This window comes from Podarcis melisellensis (genome assembly GCF_964234715.1).
Source record: "Podarcis melisellensis genome assembly, chromosome: 2".
Classification (NCBI taxonomy): domain Eukaryota; kingdom Metazoa; phylum Chordata; class Lepidosauria; order Squamata; family Lacertidae; genus Podarcis; species Podarcis melisellensis.
This window is the reverse complement of record NC_138529.1, coordinates 5,447,369-5,464,496: the sequence shown is the minus strand read 5'-3', so window position 1 is coordinate 5,464,496 and position 17,128 is coordinate 5,447,369. Positions and strand designations below refer to the sequence as shown.

The following is a 17,128-nucleotide window of genomic DNA, read 5'->3' as shown; positions in this document are numbered from 1 at the left end:
ATTCCCTTAGCTGGGATAAGCTGAGAGTTGGTGAGAGTCACCTGCCTCATCAAGCCCAGATACTACAATCAGCAGGCACAGTGTAAGAAGGCAGCAGAGCTGAGGTGCTGTGACTGCTCGACTGCCCATGTTGAGGGACCTTGTCTTGGATACTGTTTGACATCCATGGGTTTCTACTTAAGGCTTGACGCTGGACTGCATCCTGACTTCGGACTTGGATTGACCCTGAACCTCATTTCCTGACTGTCAGCCTTCTACTTTAGATCTCGGACTGTGGGCTTTGCAGATGCTGATCGACGCTTGGGTTTTGGACTTGGTCTTGGCACACTGGCTGCCAGGTAGGCCAGGGGATCAGGACACTAAACTACTCTTGTCAAGTCTCAAGATCCTATAGAGGGAAGGGATTTTTTTTGGCCCTCCCCACTCCCCAGAACAGGCAGGGCAGAGGATTAAAAGGAAATCAACTCCTACAACAGAACAATCCTATCACTCACCAGTGTTCCTACACTCATGTCTCATGCGATACTCCCACAGTTGGCAGCAGATCATGTCAGACAAATGGGTGCTGGGCACTATCCGCAATGGTCTTTGCCTGGAATTAAACCTAGTCTCCACACAAACTCTACTCTCTCCAGTCTCATCAGACCTCTCCAAGAGAGTTCAGAAATACAATACAACTCATGCAGTGACTCCTCTTCCCCCATCAGAGATCCACCACAGGTCAGCTGAGGATTCTCTGAACTGGTGACTGAATTCATTGAACTTGCAGAGAGGTTCCCTAGACAGTGTTCGCCCTCTAATACTAATAACCTCAGATGTCAGTCCAACAGGGTGAGGAACAATTGTGAAGAACATCCAGGCCAGGACCCCTGGTCCAGGGAAGAGCCCTCCTATCAACCAACATCATGGAACTTTGAGTGGTCGCACTCACATTACAACACTTGCAGTTCACAGGTGCATTTGAGCAGTCCTGATTCACATGATCAGTCTTCATTGTAAAAGCACACACAGGTAAGGAGGTAAGAAAACCTGCACCTTGCAGCAGGAGACCTCCAAATTCTTCCTCTAGGTAAGTTTCCATAAGAGTAGAAACCTCAGTGGACAAGATACTGCCGATTGGCTGAGCAGAGAACTTCTCAACCATGGGGAATAGAAACTCCATCCAGAGAACTTCCATCTCATAACCAGTTGCTTTGGGGAAGCAGAAGTTGATCGCTTCACTACTGTAGACCAGTGGTTCCCAATTAAGGGTCCAGGACCAGTGGGTGTCCACGAAACGCACCCAGGGGGTCTGAGGCACCATCACTTGCCTCCCCCTCAAATTTTTGTCATTTTTGCATGGTGATATCACAAATTTTATGGTCTGTTTCAGCACTTTGCAATTTTTCAATATATTGGTTGATAACGATTTTGACCTAGCAATACGCAGCAATATATTGCTCCTCTTGTGAGGGAGAGCAGGGCAGCTGATTTCAAGGCACCACCGATATTGCATGATGATTTCAGCCGATAAGACTGCTGATCTGAGCTGCCTTCCCTCATGCCCATGGAGAACAGGGCAGCTGATTGCCCTCACTTCAAGGCACTACCTTCACCTGGCAATGAGGTGGAGCAGCTTGTCTGTCAGCAGGAAAGCAGCAGCTGCCACAGCGGACATGCATCTTCACTGGATGCCCTGGAGACATCATTGGATTTCTCTACAGGAATAGATTAATCCTGTGAACCAACTCATCATTCCTTCCAAAGGTATTTTCACAATTCCATTGCCAACAGAAACTGATCCTTCTGTCATTTGGCTTTTTCCCGGTGCATCAATCAGTAGACATGACAGTCCCTTGATGCTTAGTAAGCATGGAAGGTCCACATTCATCGTACACCATCCATATGTTGGACCAGCTTGCTCTTGACCTCCTTTCTTCCTCCCTTGATGGGGAGTCTCATCTACTGCCCAAGCTAGATGGCTAAAAGGATCCATCTTGTTGGCTTATGTCTCCCTCCACCTACACGAATGAAGACTCATTTGACCAGGCCTGCAGCCTTCTCCCTAAATGCCCCATTACAAGAGATTGTCAGAGCACCCATATGATTGTCACATTCAGCAATCCTTTATTGACACATTTTTGCCTCAGCTGAGGCTGCCTTTGGCAGGGGGGGCATTACAGTATGTCCTTCTAGCCATCTAAACAGCAGTTTTCTATTTGTCCCACCTTTCATGGGTCTGTAGGCTTTTGTACATCCCAATCTGTCCAGAAAAGGCCTGTATGCTTAGAATGAAAGGTATTTCATAACACCTAAAATTTTATTTTAATGTGTTGTCAATTTTGCACATAGGTCTCTTGAAAAAGGCTGTTATAATTATTGTGAAAGGTATTTCTGGGTCATGTAAAGCTGATTCCAGAGCCCACCTAGGCCACCAGCAGCTGATTCCCCTCCATCATTCTACTGTACCAGTCTCAGTGAATCTTTTAGGCAACATTTTCCTGTTGAATGCTGTCTCCCACTCTATACGATTACCAAATCTCATCGCTTCCTGGCCTGTAATCTAAAAAACTGAGGGAGGAAGGAGTGAGGAGCTGAGATACAAGCTTCCGGTTTGAATTGTTTGTTTATTATTGCAAGCTTGCAGTGTTGCCTATTGACTTCCGGGCGGCACCAAACCTAAACCCAATCTGGTGGCAGCTTTTTATGGGATCCAGAAATACCTTTTACCGTAAGTATAATGGCCACTTTTCAAGAGACCTATGTGCAAAATTGACAACACATTAAAGTAAAATTTTGATCTGCACGTGGCAGTTTCTACTCAGGTGATTCAAAAAAGGAGTTTTGAGGGAGGCTGGTGAAAATATGTGGTCATGGTAGGGACTCAGCTTTTGCATAAATGGTCTTAGGTGCCTCTGTTAGATGCCTCATGCCTGAAGAGCATCTCACCTTCTTCTTGGTGCATGTTATGATTCTGCTGAATAAACATCTGTCAAAATTACTAATGTTTCTTTGTGTTCCTTGTGATCTCATGCTGTAAACTGGTATGTCTTTATATAAACATACCAAGTTGGTATTATGGCACTTGATCTGGAAAACGGCTTTCTTAAACACAAATAGGTGAAAGCAGTAGTGTTAAGAACAAATTTATTAAAGAAGGGATTGTCATAATCAAATTAAATGCAGGGAAGGGCGTAACAGAACTGTGGGAGACTATGGTTCACATCCCTATACAGATGTTTGCTCATTTAATGGCTGACTTTAAATTACGTACTTAAACCTTGCATGCTTCTCTTTTAGTAGGCCTTTCCCAGCCTGAAATAAAAATTGAGTTCCGGTTCCTGAAATGCATAGCTTGGCTTTGTCTTTGTTTCTCATGGGGAAGATTGTTTTCTTCACCATCCCCTTATTTATTTATTTATTTATTTATTTATTTATTTATTTATTATTTAAAATCATTTCTGAACCACGTCATATTTCAAAAGGGATCTTTAAGTGATTTACAGGTCTTAAATAATGAAACAAAACATGGCAAAATAACGTTCCACATTGAATGCAGTGTAATTAGCAGGAGAGTGGCATAATTACAACATATTTTTTTATAGAAAGTTCATTTCTGTTACATTGCAGACCTTCTGTTCTAGAGCACTGAGAAATTGCCCATAATTATGATGAGTTACATGTGTAGCTTGTGTGTTGCAAGAACACATGTACTTTGGGTTGGCAGAGTGCATTTCTATGGCACACAACTGTGGGATCCCTCTCAGTGTACCAGGCTACACAGTGTCTAGTGTGTTGGGTAGGGGAGCTGTGGCAAAAATATGCCCTTTGTTGGTTCCATGGATAGGTAGAGCCCAAATTCCCTATCAACAGACGGAGTCGGGAAACATGAAAGTAGGCACAACCAGACTTTATTTTGAAAACAGTGCTGAATGGTCAATTCCCTGGGCTATCGCTCCAAGAGGACTGACCCAGGGCTTTGGTGGTGCTCTTCTCTTTTACTCAAGACTACACAAAGACCTGACACAGGTGCAGGAAACTACGTATTGACAAAAAGCAGTCAGAAGTGGTCTGGGCACATTTGGTAGGTATAAGCAGTTTAAACAGGTTTTGGCCAGTTCTATGATGTTCAAGGTAAAAAAGAGAGAGATTGTATTGCTATACCATATATAGTCGTACCTTGGAAGTCGAATAGAATCTGTTCCGGATGTCCGTTCGACTTCCAAAACCAAATTGTGGCTTTTGATTGGTTGCAGGAAGCTCCTGCAGCCAATCAGAAGCCGCTGAAACCTTGTCGGACATTTGGGTTCCAAAAGAACATTCGCAAACAGGAACAATCACTTCGGGGTTTGCGGCGTTCGGGAGCCAAAACATCCGAGTTCCAGGGTGTTCAGAATCCAAGGTATGACTGTACAGGCATTTCGGTCTAACACATTCTTGAAGGGTTCATGTGCAGGTTATCATGGCTTTACTTCAGTTAAGTGAGCAGATACAGAAAGGCAAAGGCTAGTGGATAGATACACAAGTAGAACTACAAAGATCCATTTTAATGCAAGAGACCAGGCGGGGGAAGTAGGTGTTGTCTTCACGAGACGAGTGTCACCAGATACAACACTTTGCTAGGCATTTCTATGTGGGGAAGTAAGCATTCATTTACTGGTGATATAGTTCAGAGGTACCTTCACACACAGTGGCAGAGGGAGGCAAAACCTACCTATGCCCCTGGTAAGCAAAGCCATTGAGGGCCAGGCATAAATGAGTTTTTGTGTTTAATATGACTGGTTTTTAAAATAAAAATAGCTGCCATGGTGGTGCTCAGCTGGAACTGCATTGAGTGGAGAAGTTGAGCTTGGCTTCCCCCCACTGCCACTGTAATCTTGATGAAGATGGCCTCCTCCAGTCCACTGCTATTTGCATTGTGAAGGAAGCTCTCACTGGCAATGATGCAGTTAGCAGCATGGACCCCTGGGCACCCATTTGTGTGGTGCCTCAGGGCTCTGTACTCTCCTCCATGCTGTATGAGAGATCCTCCGTTCAGCACAGCCCTGGCCGGCTGGCACAGAGGTCTCCATGCTATAGCAAGGGAAGCCAGGAGGGGGCGCAATCGAGCCTTCACTTGCCATTGCGGCCCTCACTTGCCAGCCTGGCCCGACAACTTCTTTTTAAAAACAAAACCTTATGAGGAATGGCTAAGGGAGCTGGGCATGTTTAGCCTGGAGTAGAGGAGGTTAAGGGGTGATATGATAGCCATGTTCAAATATATAAAAGGATGTCACATAGAGGAGGGAGAAAGGTTGTTTTCTGCTGCTCCAGAGAAGCGGACACGGAGCAATGGATCCAAACTACATGAAAGAAGATTCCACCTAAACATTAGGAAGAACTTCCTGACAGTAAGAGCTGTTCGACAGTGGAATTTGCTGCCAAGGAGTGTGGTGGAGTCTCCTTCTTTGGAGGTCTTGAAGCAGAGGCTTGACAACCATATGTGAGGAGTGCTCCGATGGTATTTCCTGCTTGGCAGGGGGTTGGACTCGATGGCCCTTGTGGTCTCTTCCAACTCTATGATTCTATGATTCTATGATCAGGGGAGTTGGGCTGGGTGTACACCAATATGTGGATGATACCCAGCTCTACCTCTCGAAGGCAGTGAACGTCCTGTGTGGGTGTCCAGAGGTGGTTGGGGGCAAACAGATTGAGGTTGAATCCTGACAAGACAGAAGTACTGTTTCTGGGGGACAGTGGGCAGGTGTGGGGGACTCCCTGAATGGGGTAACTGCCCCTATCTCCCTCACATTTTGCTTGCCTTCTCTCCCCTGCTATTTGTAAGGCCTCATTGGACATCCACTTTGCTTTCTTGCATTTCCTTTTCATTGCTGCCTCCTGTATAATGTTACGAGCCTCCACCCATAGTTCTTCAGGCACTCTGTCCACCAAATCGAAATCCTGAAACCCGTTCCTCACTTCCAGTGTGTATTCATTAGGTATTTGATTTAGATTGTATTGTGTTGTCAGGAATGCAGTGGGGAGGGAAAGGGTTAAACTCCAAATGGAATATTGCATCTGCACCCCCTTCCAGCAGATGACATAAAGAGATATGGAAAGTGTAGTGTCAGATCTTCAATAACATGAAGAAGGACTCTAGAGACAAGATCCTGAGCAAGTATAGCTTCAGTATGTGACAAAGAGCAAGGAAACAGGGAATTCTGTTTAAAAATGAAAAGGGAAAGAAAGGGAATGGGAAAACAAGAAAAAAAAGAGAAGCCTTTATTCTTGGTTGCACTGACCTCCATCCCTTCTGTCCCTACCTGCAGGTGTCCATCACTAACGCTATACTGTGCTGAAGATGTCTAACAGCAACACAACACAGGAGACACTGGAGATAATGAAAGAATTGGAAAAGAAAGTGGTTGAGGAATCTGTGAACAAAAACAAATTTGTATCCAGGTCACCAAGCAAAGAGGAAGTTGAGAAGGATGGGGAGGAGATCAGTACACGGCAAGAATCACAGGTAATTGGAAGAAGATATTTCATGTATACCAACAGACCCATCAAAGCCCAATGCTAACTGGCAGCAGATCTTGGACTCCCTATTGCAGTATATCAGGCAGAGGTCCCTTTTTTGCCCTTTTGTTAAGTTCACTTAATTAGGGGTTCCAGCAGTTCTGGACTTCCGCAGTACCGTATTCTACCACGAAATTACTCATTAATCTCAGCATGGTGTGAACCTGGTACTGTTAGAGAAAGAGCCATGGTAATCAGTGGTGAGGTTCTTGTCATGCTGCCATATACAGTGGTACCCCGAGTTACAAATGCCTCAGGTTACAAACTCTGCTAACCTGGAAGAGTTACCTTGAGTTGAGAACTTTGCCCCAGGATGAGAAACTTTGCCCCGGAAATCGTGTGCCGGCGGTGCAGCGGCAGCAAGAGGCCCCATTAGCGAAAGCATGCCTCTAGTTAAGAACAGTTTCAGGTTAAGAACGGACCTCCAGAATGAATTAAGTTCATAACTAGAGGTACCACTGCACTTTGCTGGATCATTTTAGGAAATCTTTTCCAGGCCAGTGTTGCTGCTGCTGCTGTTATTATTAGTTTTGTATACTGCCCTCCATCCAAAGATCACAGGGCGGTTCACAACATAAGAATACAAAATGGGAACACAAAAGACATAATAAAAACAAGAACAAAACATTAACCCCACTCACACAAACATATGTAAAAGGACACAGAATGTTAATCAGTCCAAGGCCTGCTTTGAGAGAATCATTATTATCTAGCACCTAAAGATACGTAATGAAAGTGCCTGGCAAGCCACCCTGAGGAGAGCATTCCACCAATGGGTAACCACCACAGAAAAGGCCCGTTCTCATGTTGCTGCCCTCCAAACTTATTGTGGAGGAGGCACACGAAGAAAGACCTCAGATGATAATTGCAGGGTCTGGGTCAGATTGTTTGAGGAGAGGTGATTCTTGTGTCTTTTTTTCTACCCCATCACATAAATGAATCCTATGGACTTCTTGCAGTACAATCCACCAAGAAGTAAGTCTTTGAGTTCAGTGAGACTTACTCCCAGATAAGTGTGTGTAGAATTGCTGATTTAGTGTGGTCACGATGGCTTCATCTCTTCAATATTAAAAAAAAGAGTGGGACATGAACCCAGGAAGATGTTCAAGCCACTTTATATTGCAGACACACAAATCCTGCTCCAAAGAAACACAGAAGGCATAGCAATTAAATACCTGCTCCAAGGGTTGTGGCAGTCTAAAGTTAAGCAGTGAATAAGAGAACTGAGGGGATGAGCAAGAGAGATATGGACAAATGCAATTTTATACACCTAGACATCGCTTTGGAGAGAAGCGTGAAATTTGTCAAAAACTTCACAGAAAAAGATGAGCTTTGAGATGTATTTGTAGGCCCCAAGCCCAAGAGACTCAGTGGCTTAAACCACAGCGCCACCCGCATCCCTTGTAGGAGAGAGAAAGGACACCATGATTTTAACAGACCTCAATTGTAGGCGTCCTTTTAAATCCATGACATTGGATGGTTAAACTGGACTTGACCACACAATGTTTGTCTTGCATTTTATTTCCTTATTTTATCTCTACATGGTTATGGCAGTTTCCTGCCATAGCTGGCTTTGGTCCTTTGCAAAATGTATGCAGAATTGACCTCTTTGCATTAGATTCTTGCAAGATAATATATGGCATGGACTTCTGCTAGCACAGTGGGACTCCCCCTCAGCCCTGTGCCTGCCCAGATTGCCTAGGAGTGTGTATCAGGAGAACCCCCAGAAAAATGTGTGGGGAGAGGAGAGAACATTGTTTCCAGCAAGCTGAAACGCTGAAACGCTTGTGTTGATGGAACAATTCCCCTACTGTTACATTTAATTCCTCCCAATGTGTTGTGATTCCCCCCTTCCTAATCTTACATCTCATAGAATGCGCAACGGGAGTGATTTTTCCACCATTGTTCCTCCTCTCCTTTTTTGTTGTTGTTGCAGAGGCGGACCTCCAATCATGGGCATGCTAGAAAAAGAGCCAAGGTAAGATACTGTTGATTTCTTTTTACCAGGTGATGCTGCAGCAAGAACTTACATGACTCTGATCTTTCTGCAGTCATTCTTGGCATTGTATATATATATATAATCTTTATTGCGGTCCAACGACCCATAACATGGATTCAGAATAAAATACAGATTCATACAGACAACCCCCCCCCCCCAGGGAAGGGAGACCGAAGTGTTATTGTTTAGTCATGGGTTTGTTGATCTTTGATTTGTATGAAACTTTGCCATGGCTGCTGTGATATCACTGGACTTGTCGTCCAGAAGATATTTGGTATAGTAGACTTCAGATTGGCTCGGCCAGTTTGCCAATAGTGGTTTAATCAATATTTCCCTCGCTTGATCATATTGTCCGCAATGCATTAAAATATGCCTCATACAGTCAACGTCCTGAGAGCATACACAGATCCTATTTTGATAAGGGATGCCTCTCAGTCTGCCATTTAGCACTTCTGATGGGAATACATTTAATCTGGCTTTGGTGAAAAGACACCGATACGTTGATACAGACAAATTTCTAAAATATGCAGGTGTCTGAAAATTGAACCCATAGTGAATTCCTACTGCTAATGGGCCACAGTTAACATGAGATTGAGATCGGAGATCACTATGTGATGTGCCCCAGAGCCTTTGCCTCAGAGATTCAAGGGTGGTATCATAGCCCAGATGGTACAGGAGAGAAGGTGGCATACCAGTCAAACTGGCTTTTCTAACCATAATTTTCATCCATGAGCTGGTAAACTCCTTGATGTTTACATATGGAAGTTACCCCTTCCCCAGGCCAAAGACTGAGATCTTGAGCCAGTATCTCAGGGCAGCCCACCATGCTTTAGTTGATAGAGGACATTCACCTGTTTCTAAAAATAGTATTGCATTTGGAACACAATTTGGAACTTGTAGGAGGGACCGGAGAAACTTTGCCTGGAAGCCTTCGAACCTGGTGAATGAGCCATTGAATCAGACGTTTGAGGCGTAGAGGAGTTGAGAGACAGATTTTGCATTAAATACCCTAAATGGTTGATGGAACATAATGGCCTCCCCTTGTATAAAAGAAAAGAAGTATAGCCAGTTTGGTTACCTCCACCTTTGGATAGGCGGTCTGATCCTCGGCATTGAGTCCCAGAATCTCTCATTCCTATCAGTGCTCCAGATATGACTCTTCTTGCTCCTTTATCCCATATCTTCTTGCTTTTCACTGTTCATCATTTGTGCTTAATGGTTAACCAGTTAAGGCCTCAGCATGTCAAAGAGGTTGCCCTTTACTCCTAGGTTTCATTGTGATTTTTAATATCAGCTGAGGATGTCCTCTGAATCACAATACATGCTGCACGGGGCTACAGGCACTGCTCTCATTGACTGCCTCACAGCTATGAAACTGCCTCCTCTTGGAAACTGAGTGAAACCTGTGTATCTTGTGGAAGCCATGCACAATATTTAGCCTAGAAAAGAGGAAACAGAGATATGATAGCCGCCTTCAAATATATAAAGGGCTGTCACATGGAAGATGGCATAAGCTTGTTTTCTCCTGCTCAGGAGGGTAGGACTCAAGGCAGTGTTTTTAAGTTACAAGAAAGGAGATTCCAATTAAACACCAGGGAGAACTTTCTAACAGTAAGAGGAGTTAGACTGTGCGATGGACTCCCTTGGAAGGTGGTGGACTCTCCTTCATTAGAGGTTTTAAAGCAGAGGTTGGATGGCCATCTGTCATGGACGCTTTAGTTGAAATTCCGGCATTTCAGGGGGTTGGGCTAGTTGACCCTTGGGCTCTGCAGTTTTATGGAAAACTCTTATCTCTGGTCTGGCTTTAAGTGTCCAGATGCGGTCATCTCATTGAGGTGATAAACCTGTGTCTTGACTTGTACAACTTCTACACTGCGGGTGAGAGTTCACATGCTTAATACAAAACATTTCCCTGCACATAGAGAGGTAAAATGTTAAGGAGAAGGGAGGTACTAGAATCCTTCATTTTCTATGGAGCAGCATTTGCTCACAATTGCAGTCCAAAAACAGCAAAGCCCAGGTGGTGGTTTATTGCTTTACTAAGACCTAGTATTAGTTCAGAGTTTGTGTTTATAGTATTTGTAATTTGTATCTGCCCCAAATCTTATGAGATTAAACTGCTATGGCACTGAACTTTTTCTTCCGTTTGATTCTCTTATGCCCTTGCCAATGCACCTTTAACTTTCCTTTATTATATTGCTGATAATATCTTAACTATGGTTCCCAGACCATATTTCACCATGACTACTTCTGTTCAAGTAAAATACTTTTGTGTTGCTCCATTCACACTCTCTTACTTTCAGGACCATTCACCAAACAGTCTGAGGCAGACATTTATTTTAAGCATTTTCTTTAAATGCTACTATAGTAGATCACCCAGAATAACTACGTTTGTCAAGAAGGCAGCCGTTTAATGACAGGCTTTCAATTAAGGCAGGAAGAAGTTAGTCATTCCTTTTTGTCACTTACCATCAGTGGTTTAACAGTGTGCAGATTATTTAATGGGTTGGTTAGCTTCAGAGAAGCCCTATCAATGTATATGACATTCAAGTCACTGTGTTAGCAGAGGCTAAGTACCTCCACAGGTGGCAGACTAGAATCTCTATCAAGCATGTTAAGGGAGAGAAAATCACTATGCACTTGGTATCTTCTGCTTGACTGCTTTGCCATGTGTTACTACTGGACAAAACGTAATTGCATTTCTCATTAGTACGGAGCTAACTTAATTAGCATTAGTTGAACAGCAGCTCATTCATATATTGAAAGGGAATTCTAGCTGCCTATGTCTTACTACAGATTCCCCCCCCCCCTTTTGCAGTCAAATTCAAAGCTGAAGCTAGTCAGGAGCCTGGCTGTATGTGAAGAGTCTTCTAGCCCCTTTGTGGATGGGACATTGGATACCCAGGTAAGCCTAGTTGTAGTCACATCACTTTTCCAGCCACGGGAGAGACTGCTTTCAGTGATGGTTTTTCTTAATAGTTCTGATCAAGGTTGAAAGCTTACCTTTAAAAGAAAAAATGACAGTCCTGGTTAAATTGTATATTTGTTATCTGGCTGCCATAAGCCCACAACTTGTGCATGTTTTATGTGCATGGCAAATAATAATAAATAAATAAAAATAAAAAGGGAGCAGGGTTCTGGGAAAAATGACTTTGGCAATCCCCCCAATGGCTTTTGACTACACTCAATTTTGACTTTAGGCGCAGTCTCTGGAACACAAACCCAGCGTAAGTTGCAGGCTTACTGTATGCTAGTGTGTGTGCTTTCATAGCAAACCTCTGTTCTGATTTACTGTCTCCCAAGTCTAAAAAGCATACCTTCCTATAGGAGCTCCTATTGAAACGTAGCATATTCGAGCCATCAGATCAAAACCATAAAAAGTCAAATTCAGAGAAGGTTTTCAGGGTGTATTAAATAAGCTCTTCTTCTTCTAGTGATACCAAACTATACCTATGATCAGATCACTGTAGGGGATTTTAACCTCAAAGCCATAAGATAGCAGCAAACCGCACCCATAGCATGCATTTATACGGCAGAGCCACACCGAGTTCAGATTGTATATAGTGTGCTGCAATCTAAGAACAGTAGCAAACAAGGTGCCAGAGACAGCTGTGGTTAGAATCTCAGACTAGTGATTGGGAGACCAGTGTTCCAACCCCCCCTCCCCCAGCCATGAAGCTCACTGGTTAAGCTTGGGCCAGTTGCTGCCTCTCAGCCCAACCTACCTCACAGGGGATTAAATGGGGAGGGAGGGAGCCATTTACACCACCCTGTCTGTGTTCCTTGGAGAAAAAGGTGGGGTAAAAGTGCAACAAATGAGCAACAAAAATATACCTACCACAAGGGCTTGCAAGAATAGTACAGATTAGTTAAGTGAGCCATGCCACATTGTAGGCAGGAAGGCAAAAATCTACAGGGTTCCTTACTGACCTGGCAAAAATCCCCCACTTCCTGAATATATACTGTAATTACTCATCAGTTACCTACAATCTAATGCATTCTATTTTTTTGGGGGGGGGAGTAATGTCATGTTTGGAGAGGAGAGGGGACGCAGATGGACTAAAAGGACATCTTATCCACTGCAATCAACCTTTTAACTTAAGAACAGGTTCATAGCATAAAAATCATAACTCTACATAAATCACACGAGCAAGCATGTTGCACAGGGAGGCAAAAATCACCCAGGGTGACTAGCCGGATGCCGGAAACCACAAGAAGGGAGAGTGCTCTTGTACTCAGATCCTGCTTGCTGATTTCCCACAGGCAACTATTCAGCCACTGTGAGAACAGGATGCTGGACTAGAAGGGCCACTGGCCTAATCCAGCAAGCTCTTCTGATATTCTTAGCCATTCTACCCAGAAGTAAAATTTCTTACTGGAATCAAATTGGTCGTCATACCATATTTCCAGCTTTTGTTGGTTGCAAAACATCAGCTCTGAGGCCTTCAAAGTGTGGATTTTCTCCTGTTGCTAGGATATCATACAGTTGCACGTCAGCTGCCCCTCTGACAAGGAAGATGACAAGTCTGCAAAAGATGGCCCTGAAAAAGAAGAAAAAGAGAAAAATAAGGAGAAGGCACCCAAGAAAATGCTATCTAGAGGTAAGACAGTCTCAGTTCTGGAATGAACTTGGTTTCTGTGGGCAAAGATGAGCAGTAGTTTCTGTTTCCCTATTTACCAGAGGTCTGGGACTTTCTTTTCAGTTTGTGCATTCAAGCTGACCACATGACAAGGGGAAAGGAGTATTACAATATTATATGTCAACGTCTGTCTGTCTAATAAGGGCATCTGCCACAACTTCTCAGGAATGGATTTCCAGTCTATATCACAAAGATGAGGAACCTGTGGCACTCCAGCTGTTCTTGGATTCCCATTCCTATCAGCCTCAGCCTGCAGGGCAAATAGAGAGGGATGGATGATAGCAGAAGTCTAGGAACACCTGGAGAGCCAAAGTTTTCCCATCCCCACTGATTCACATTTGCATGTGTCCACCTGTAAGTTTATTCCATTCCATTCCATTTTCATGTTAATCTACAATAAAAAAAATCTGCAGAAAATTGCATTTAAGTATATATTTCAACAATTATTTTAAACATATCTTTGAAAGTACACATCTGTATACAGTGGTACCTTGGGCTACAGGTGTTTCAGGTTACAGACTCTGCTAACCCAGAAATAGTATCTCGGGTTAAGAACTTTGCTTCAGGATGAGAACAGAAATAGAGTTGCAGCGGTGCGGCAGCAGCGGGAGGCCCCATTAGCTAAAGTGGTGTCTCAGGTTAAGAACAGTTTCAGGTTAAGAATGGGCCTCTGGAACGAGTTCAGTTCTTAACCCGAGGTACCACTGTACATACATGCGTTACAGGCAATGGTTGACTCAGTCCACATCAATTCAGATTAGAATTTGCAAATATCAAATGTCCTTGGTCTCCTTAGCACTCTGAATTTTTTTGCTGACATGGGCACAGGTAGACCACTAATGAAAATCTTGAGAAAACAGTCATTACACACCTTAACTGCTGAGATAAGCCTTTAATTAATTACCTTTTCCTTTCTGGTCCACATTCTGTTCCACAAAGCAGTGCTTGTTGTAAATTTAAGAAGTTCTCCTTCTGAGATTTGTGTAAAGCCAGTAATCTTGTCAGGTACAATAATTTAGCATATGATTGCTCAGGCAGTTGGTGGTAGAACAAGCAGCTAAATGGTGGGTAAGAAATCAATATATTTGAAGGTTCTGGGGTGGTAACTTTGCCCTCAAATATGGCCTGTTGCTCTTTCAAAGTGCTAGAGTTATGTCCTACAAATGGTCTTTCCACCGTTGACTCCAAAGGAAGCCATGGCTGTGGTGATGGGAGAGGCAGCCGTTAACTTGGTCCTTCCAACACTGTCAGAACCCCTTTTATATTCTGGCTTGTTTTGACTCCATGGATATTCTCCCTGTGAGCATGGCATTTCTTTAGTATGTTGCTGTTTTCTTTGTTATAGATTCCAGCCAGGAATACACAGACTCCACTGGAATAGATTTGCATGAATTTTTAGTGAGTACACTGAAGAAAAACCCAAGGTAGGTTCCTCGGTGATTATGTGGCAGATTTGCAAGTGGGAATAAGGAGGTGTTCCTGCAAGCTTGCATGGTTAAGGAGAAAGGATGGGAGAGGGAACAGAAAGTATCAGCAACTGTTAGAATCTATGGTGGTGGCAGCTGCATAGTGGAGGTAGGCAAGCACCTATCAATGGGCTCTTTAACTCATGAGATGTGGGAAGTTTAAGAGCACTAATTGAGAATCCTCTAGAATGCACTCTGTCCAGCCTTGCTAGCCTCAAAGGCACATGTGATAGGATGCTAGTATCTTACTTTCCAGCATCTTGAGCATAAAGTGGCCATGGTGAGGCCTTGGAATAAGCGGACTGTTCAGTGGTTTTGGGGTCCAGACCCTGTCTCAGCATGTGACATTCTTAGGCAGCACCTCATTAGGGTCCACTAAGGATGCCTTCCCTGGGGTTTCCTTTAAAATTAATTTTCTCTCAGTGCTCTGACCTGCCTGATCACTTGTTCTAGCCATGAGTAAGAGATGAAAGAGGGTCCAAGCTCAGAGAGTGAGAAAGTATCCAGTGGGCTCTCTGGGCTGGAGATGGGGAACCTGAATCCCCCCTCCCCTACATCTCTGAACTTCATCCCCGTCACCCCTGGCTATTGGCTATACTGTTGCTAGGGCTGAGGTGTGTTGGAGTCCAACTAGAAAGCCACAGGTTCCTCATCCCTGGTCTAGTTGCCGTCGTATTCTTCGCCATCGTATTCTTCTTCCTATTACTGCTTATTTATTACATTTATATATCACCTTTATCTGCTGAGGATCTCAGAGTGGTGTCCGTTGTTCTCCTCCGCATTTCATCCTCACAACAACCTTGTGAAGTAGGTTAGGCTAAGAGATGGAGACTGGCCCAGTGAGCTTCATGGCTAAGTTAAGATGTGAATCCTGCTCTCCCAGTTCTAGTCCAACACTCTTAACCATTACACCACACTGGCTCAAACTCCTGTGGAATTATTTTTAAACAAATATTTAATATTTAGCCCTGTTGTTATATGGAGACTATAGTGGTCTCCCATCCAATATCCACTTTGCTTCAGTAACTATGCAGTATTCACTGGAGCTCTTGGAGTATCCTAGCAAGATTAGAATAATTCTAGCATTGCAGACTAACAAAACAGATGCATTCATATACTGTGCATAAGAACAGAAAGAGGAAAAGTGTGGAATGAGTTAGTCAGGAAGGAATCTTAACAGCTCTAAAAACCACCTATAAATAGCTTCCAAATACTTCTCTGTAAAGTGCCTCCTGCCATCTCACTAATAAACAATGTCAAAACGGAATGCCAGTCATTGCCTATGTTCTGATGTACTGTTTCTGTTCAATAATACAAGCACAATGAGAGCCCATGGGATATTGTGCTTCTAGAAGTGTAATCACTGCACCAAAGTGAATCCACCTGAACAGGATTGGTCTACTTTTAACTTGCTACATCTGTTCTGCATCTGCCAATGTAGGTTGGGTAGTGATATCTTCAATGCTGAATTACATTGAACTTTTTGATTAATATTGGAGTGGAGGAGGATATTAATCTTCAGATTTTTCAGAGACAATTGTATAGCTATTTGTGCTCTGAATGATTTTTCCTCTCCTTTTCTCCCTGCTCTCTCTCCCATCCTCCAAGGGACAGAATGATGCTGCTAAAATTGGAACAGGAGATTCTGGAATTTATTAACGATAACAAGTAAGTAATGTACTGGTCTGTAAGACAGAGTGACTTAAAGACTGATTTGTTTGAGAATGTTCACTAATTAAGCTGCTGATTTCAAACAATCCTTAGGAATGTATACAGTATTTATCTGACACATGAAGGCTGCCTTTATATAGAGTCTGTCTAGCCCTGTGCATTCTTCCTTAAATGACTGTGACTACCCCCAGAGCAGGGGTAATCAATGTGGTGCCCTCCAACTCACACCCTCCCTGATTGAAATCCTATCATCCCTCCCATCCTATACTGTCTGAGGCTGATGGGAATCATATTGCAACAATTTCTGAAGCATACCTTGTTGGCTATCTCTGCTCTAACGCGGGGGTGGCTAATCTGTGTTCCTTGAGATGTTGCTAAACTACAGCACCTCAGTCATTGTGGACAGTGGTCATGGGTGGTGGGAATTGTAGCTCCACAGCAGCTAATGTGCCACAGGTTAGTCACCCCTGCTCTGGGGCATTGGATTAGAACTGTACAATATGAAGAATGTGCAGCTACCCTACGTTTCCCTTTCTTCACCTCTTTCCCAGTTACTGTTACTAAGTTTGATTGAATGGTGATATCACATGGAGTTTCCTTGCTCTCTCTCACTTGTGAGATGTGTCTCATAATGTCATGCATTGAAATTCACAGAACATTTCTGGAGATGAGAGAAGGAGGAAGTGCTGGGCTGCAACTTTAACAACCATAGACATGATGATGATGATGATGATGATGATAAAGTGTGTTGCGGGTGCATGTGCTCAACCTGTTGTATTCTTCACTTTTCTTCAGTGAATGGGAGGGTATGAATG

General features: G+C 43.5%; 1 protein-coding gene and 1 long non-coding RNA gene across 10 annotated transcripts in view; one reads left to right on the top strand and one right to left on the bottom strand.

Moving 5' to 3' along the window:
* LOC309364064 overlaps nt 1–6,352 on the bottom strand; it is a 75,882-nt gene extending 69,530 nt beyond the window's left edge. The window contains exon 1 of the long non-coding RNA XR_014165704.1: nt 6,261–6,352. This is a non-coding gene — a long non-coding RNA (uncharacterized lncRNA). The remainder of the gene's footprint in view (nt 1–6,260) is intronic.
* The window catches only part of R3HDM2 (R3H domain containing 2), a gene marked incomplete at its 5' end in the record, with an annotated part of 66,211 nt that continues 55,402 nt past the window's right edge, over nt 6,320–17,128 (top strand). For all 9 annotated transcript variants that reach the window (XM_081900730.1, XM_081900728.1, XM_081900729.1 and 6 more), the window contains 6 exons: nt 6,320–6,484; nt 8,474–8,515; nt 11,355–11,441; nt 13,011–13,137; nt 14,522–14,600; nt 16,251–16,310. In XM_081900730.1, the coding sequence (XP_081756856.1) occupies nt 6,320–6,484; nt 8,474–8,515; nt 11,355–11,441; nt 13,011–13,137; nt 14,522–14,600; nt 16,251–16,310 (560 nt within the window). The remainder of the gene's footprint in view (nt 6,485–8,473; nt 8,516–11,354; nt 11,442–13,010; nt 13,138–14,521; nt 14,601–16,250; nt 16,311–17,128) is intronic.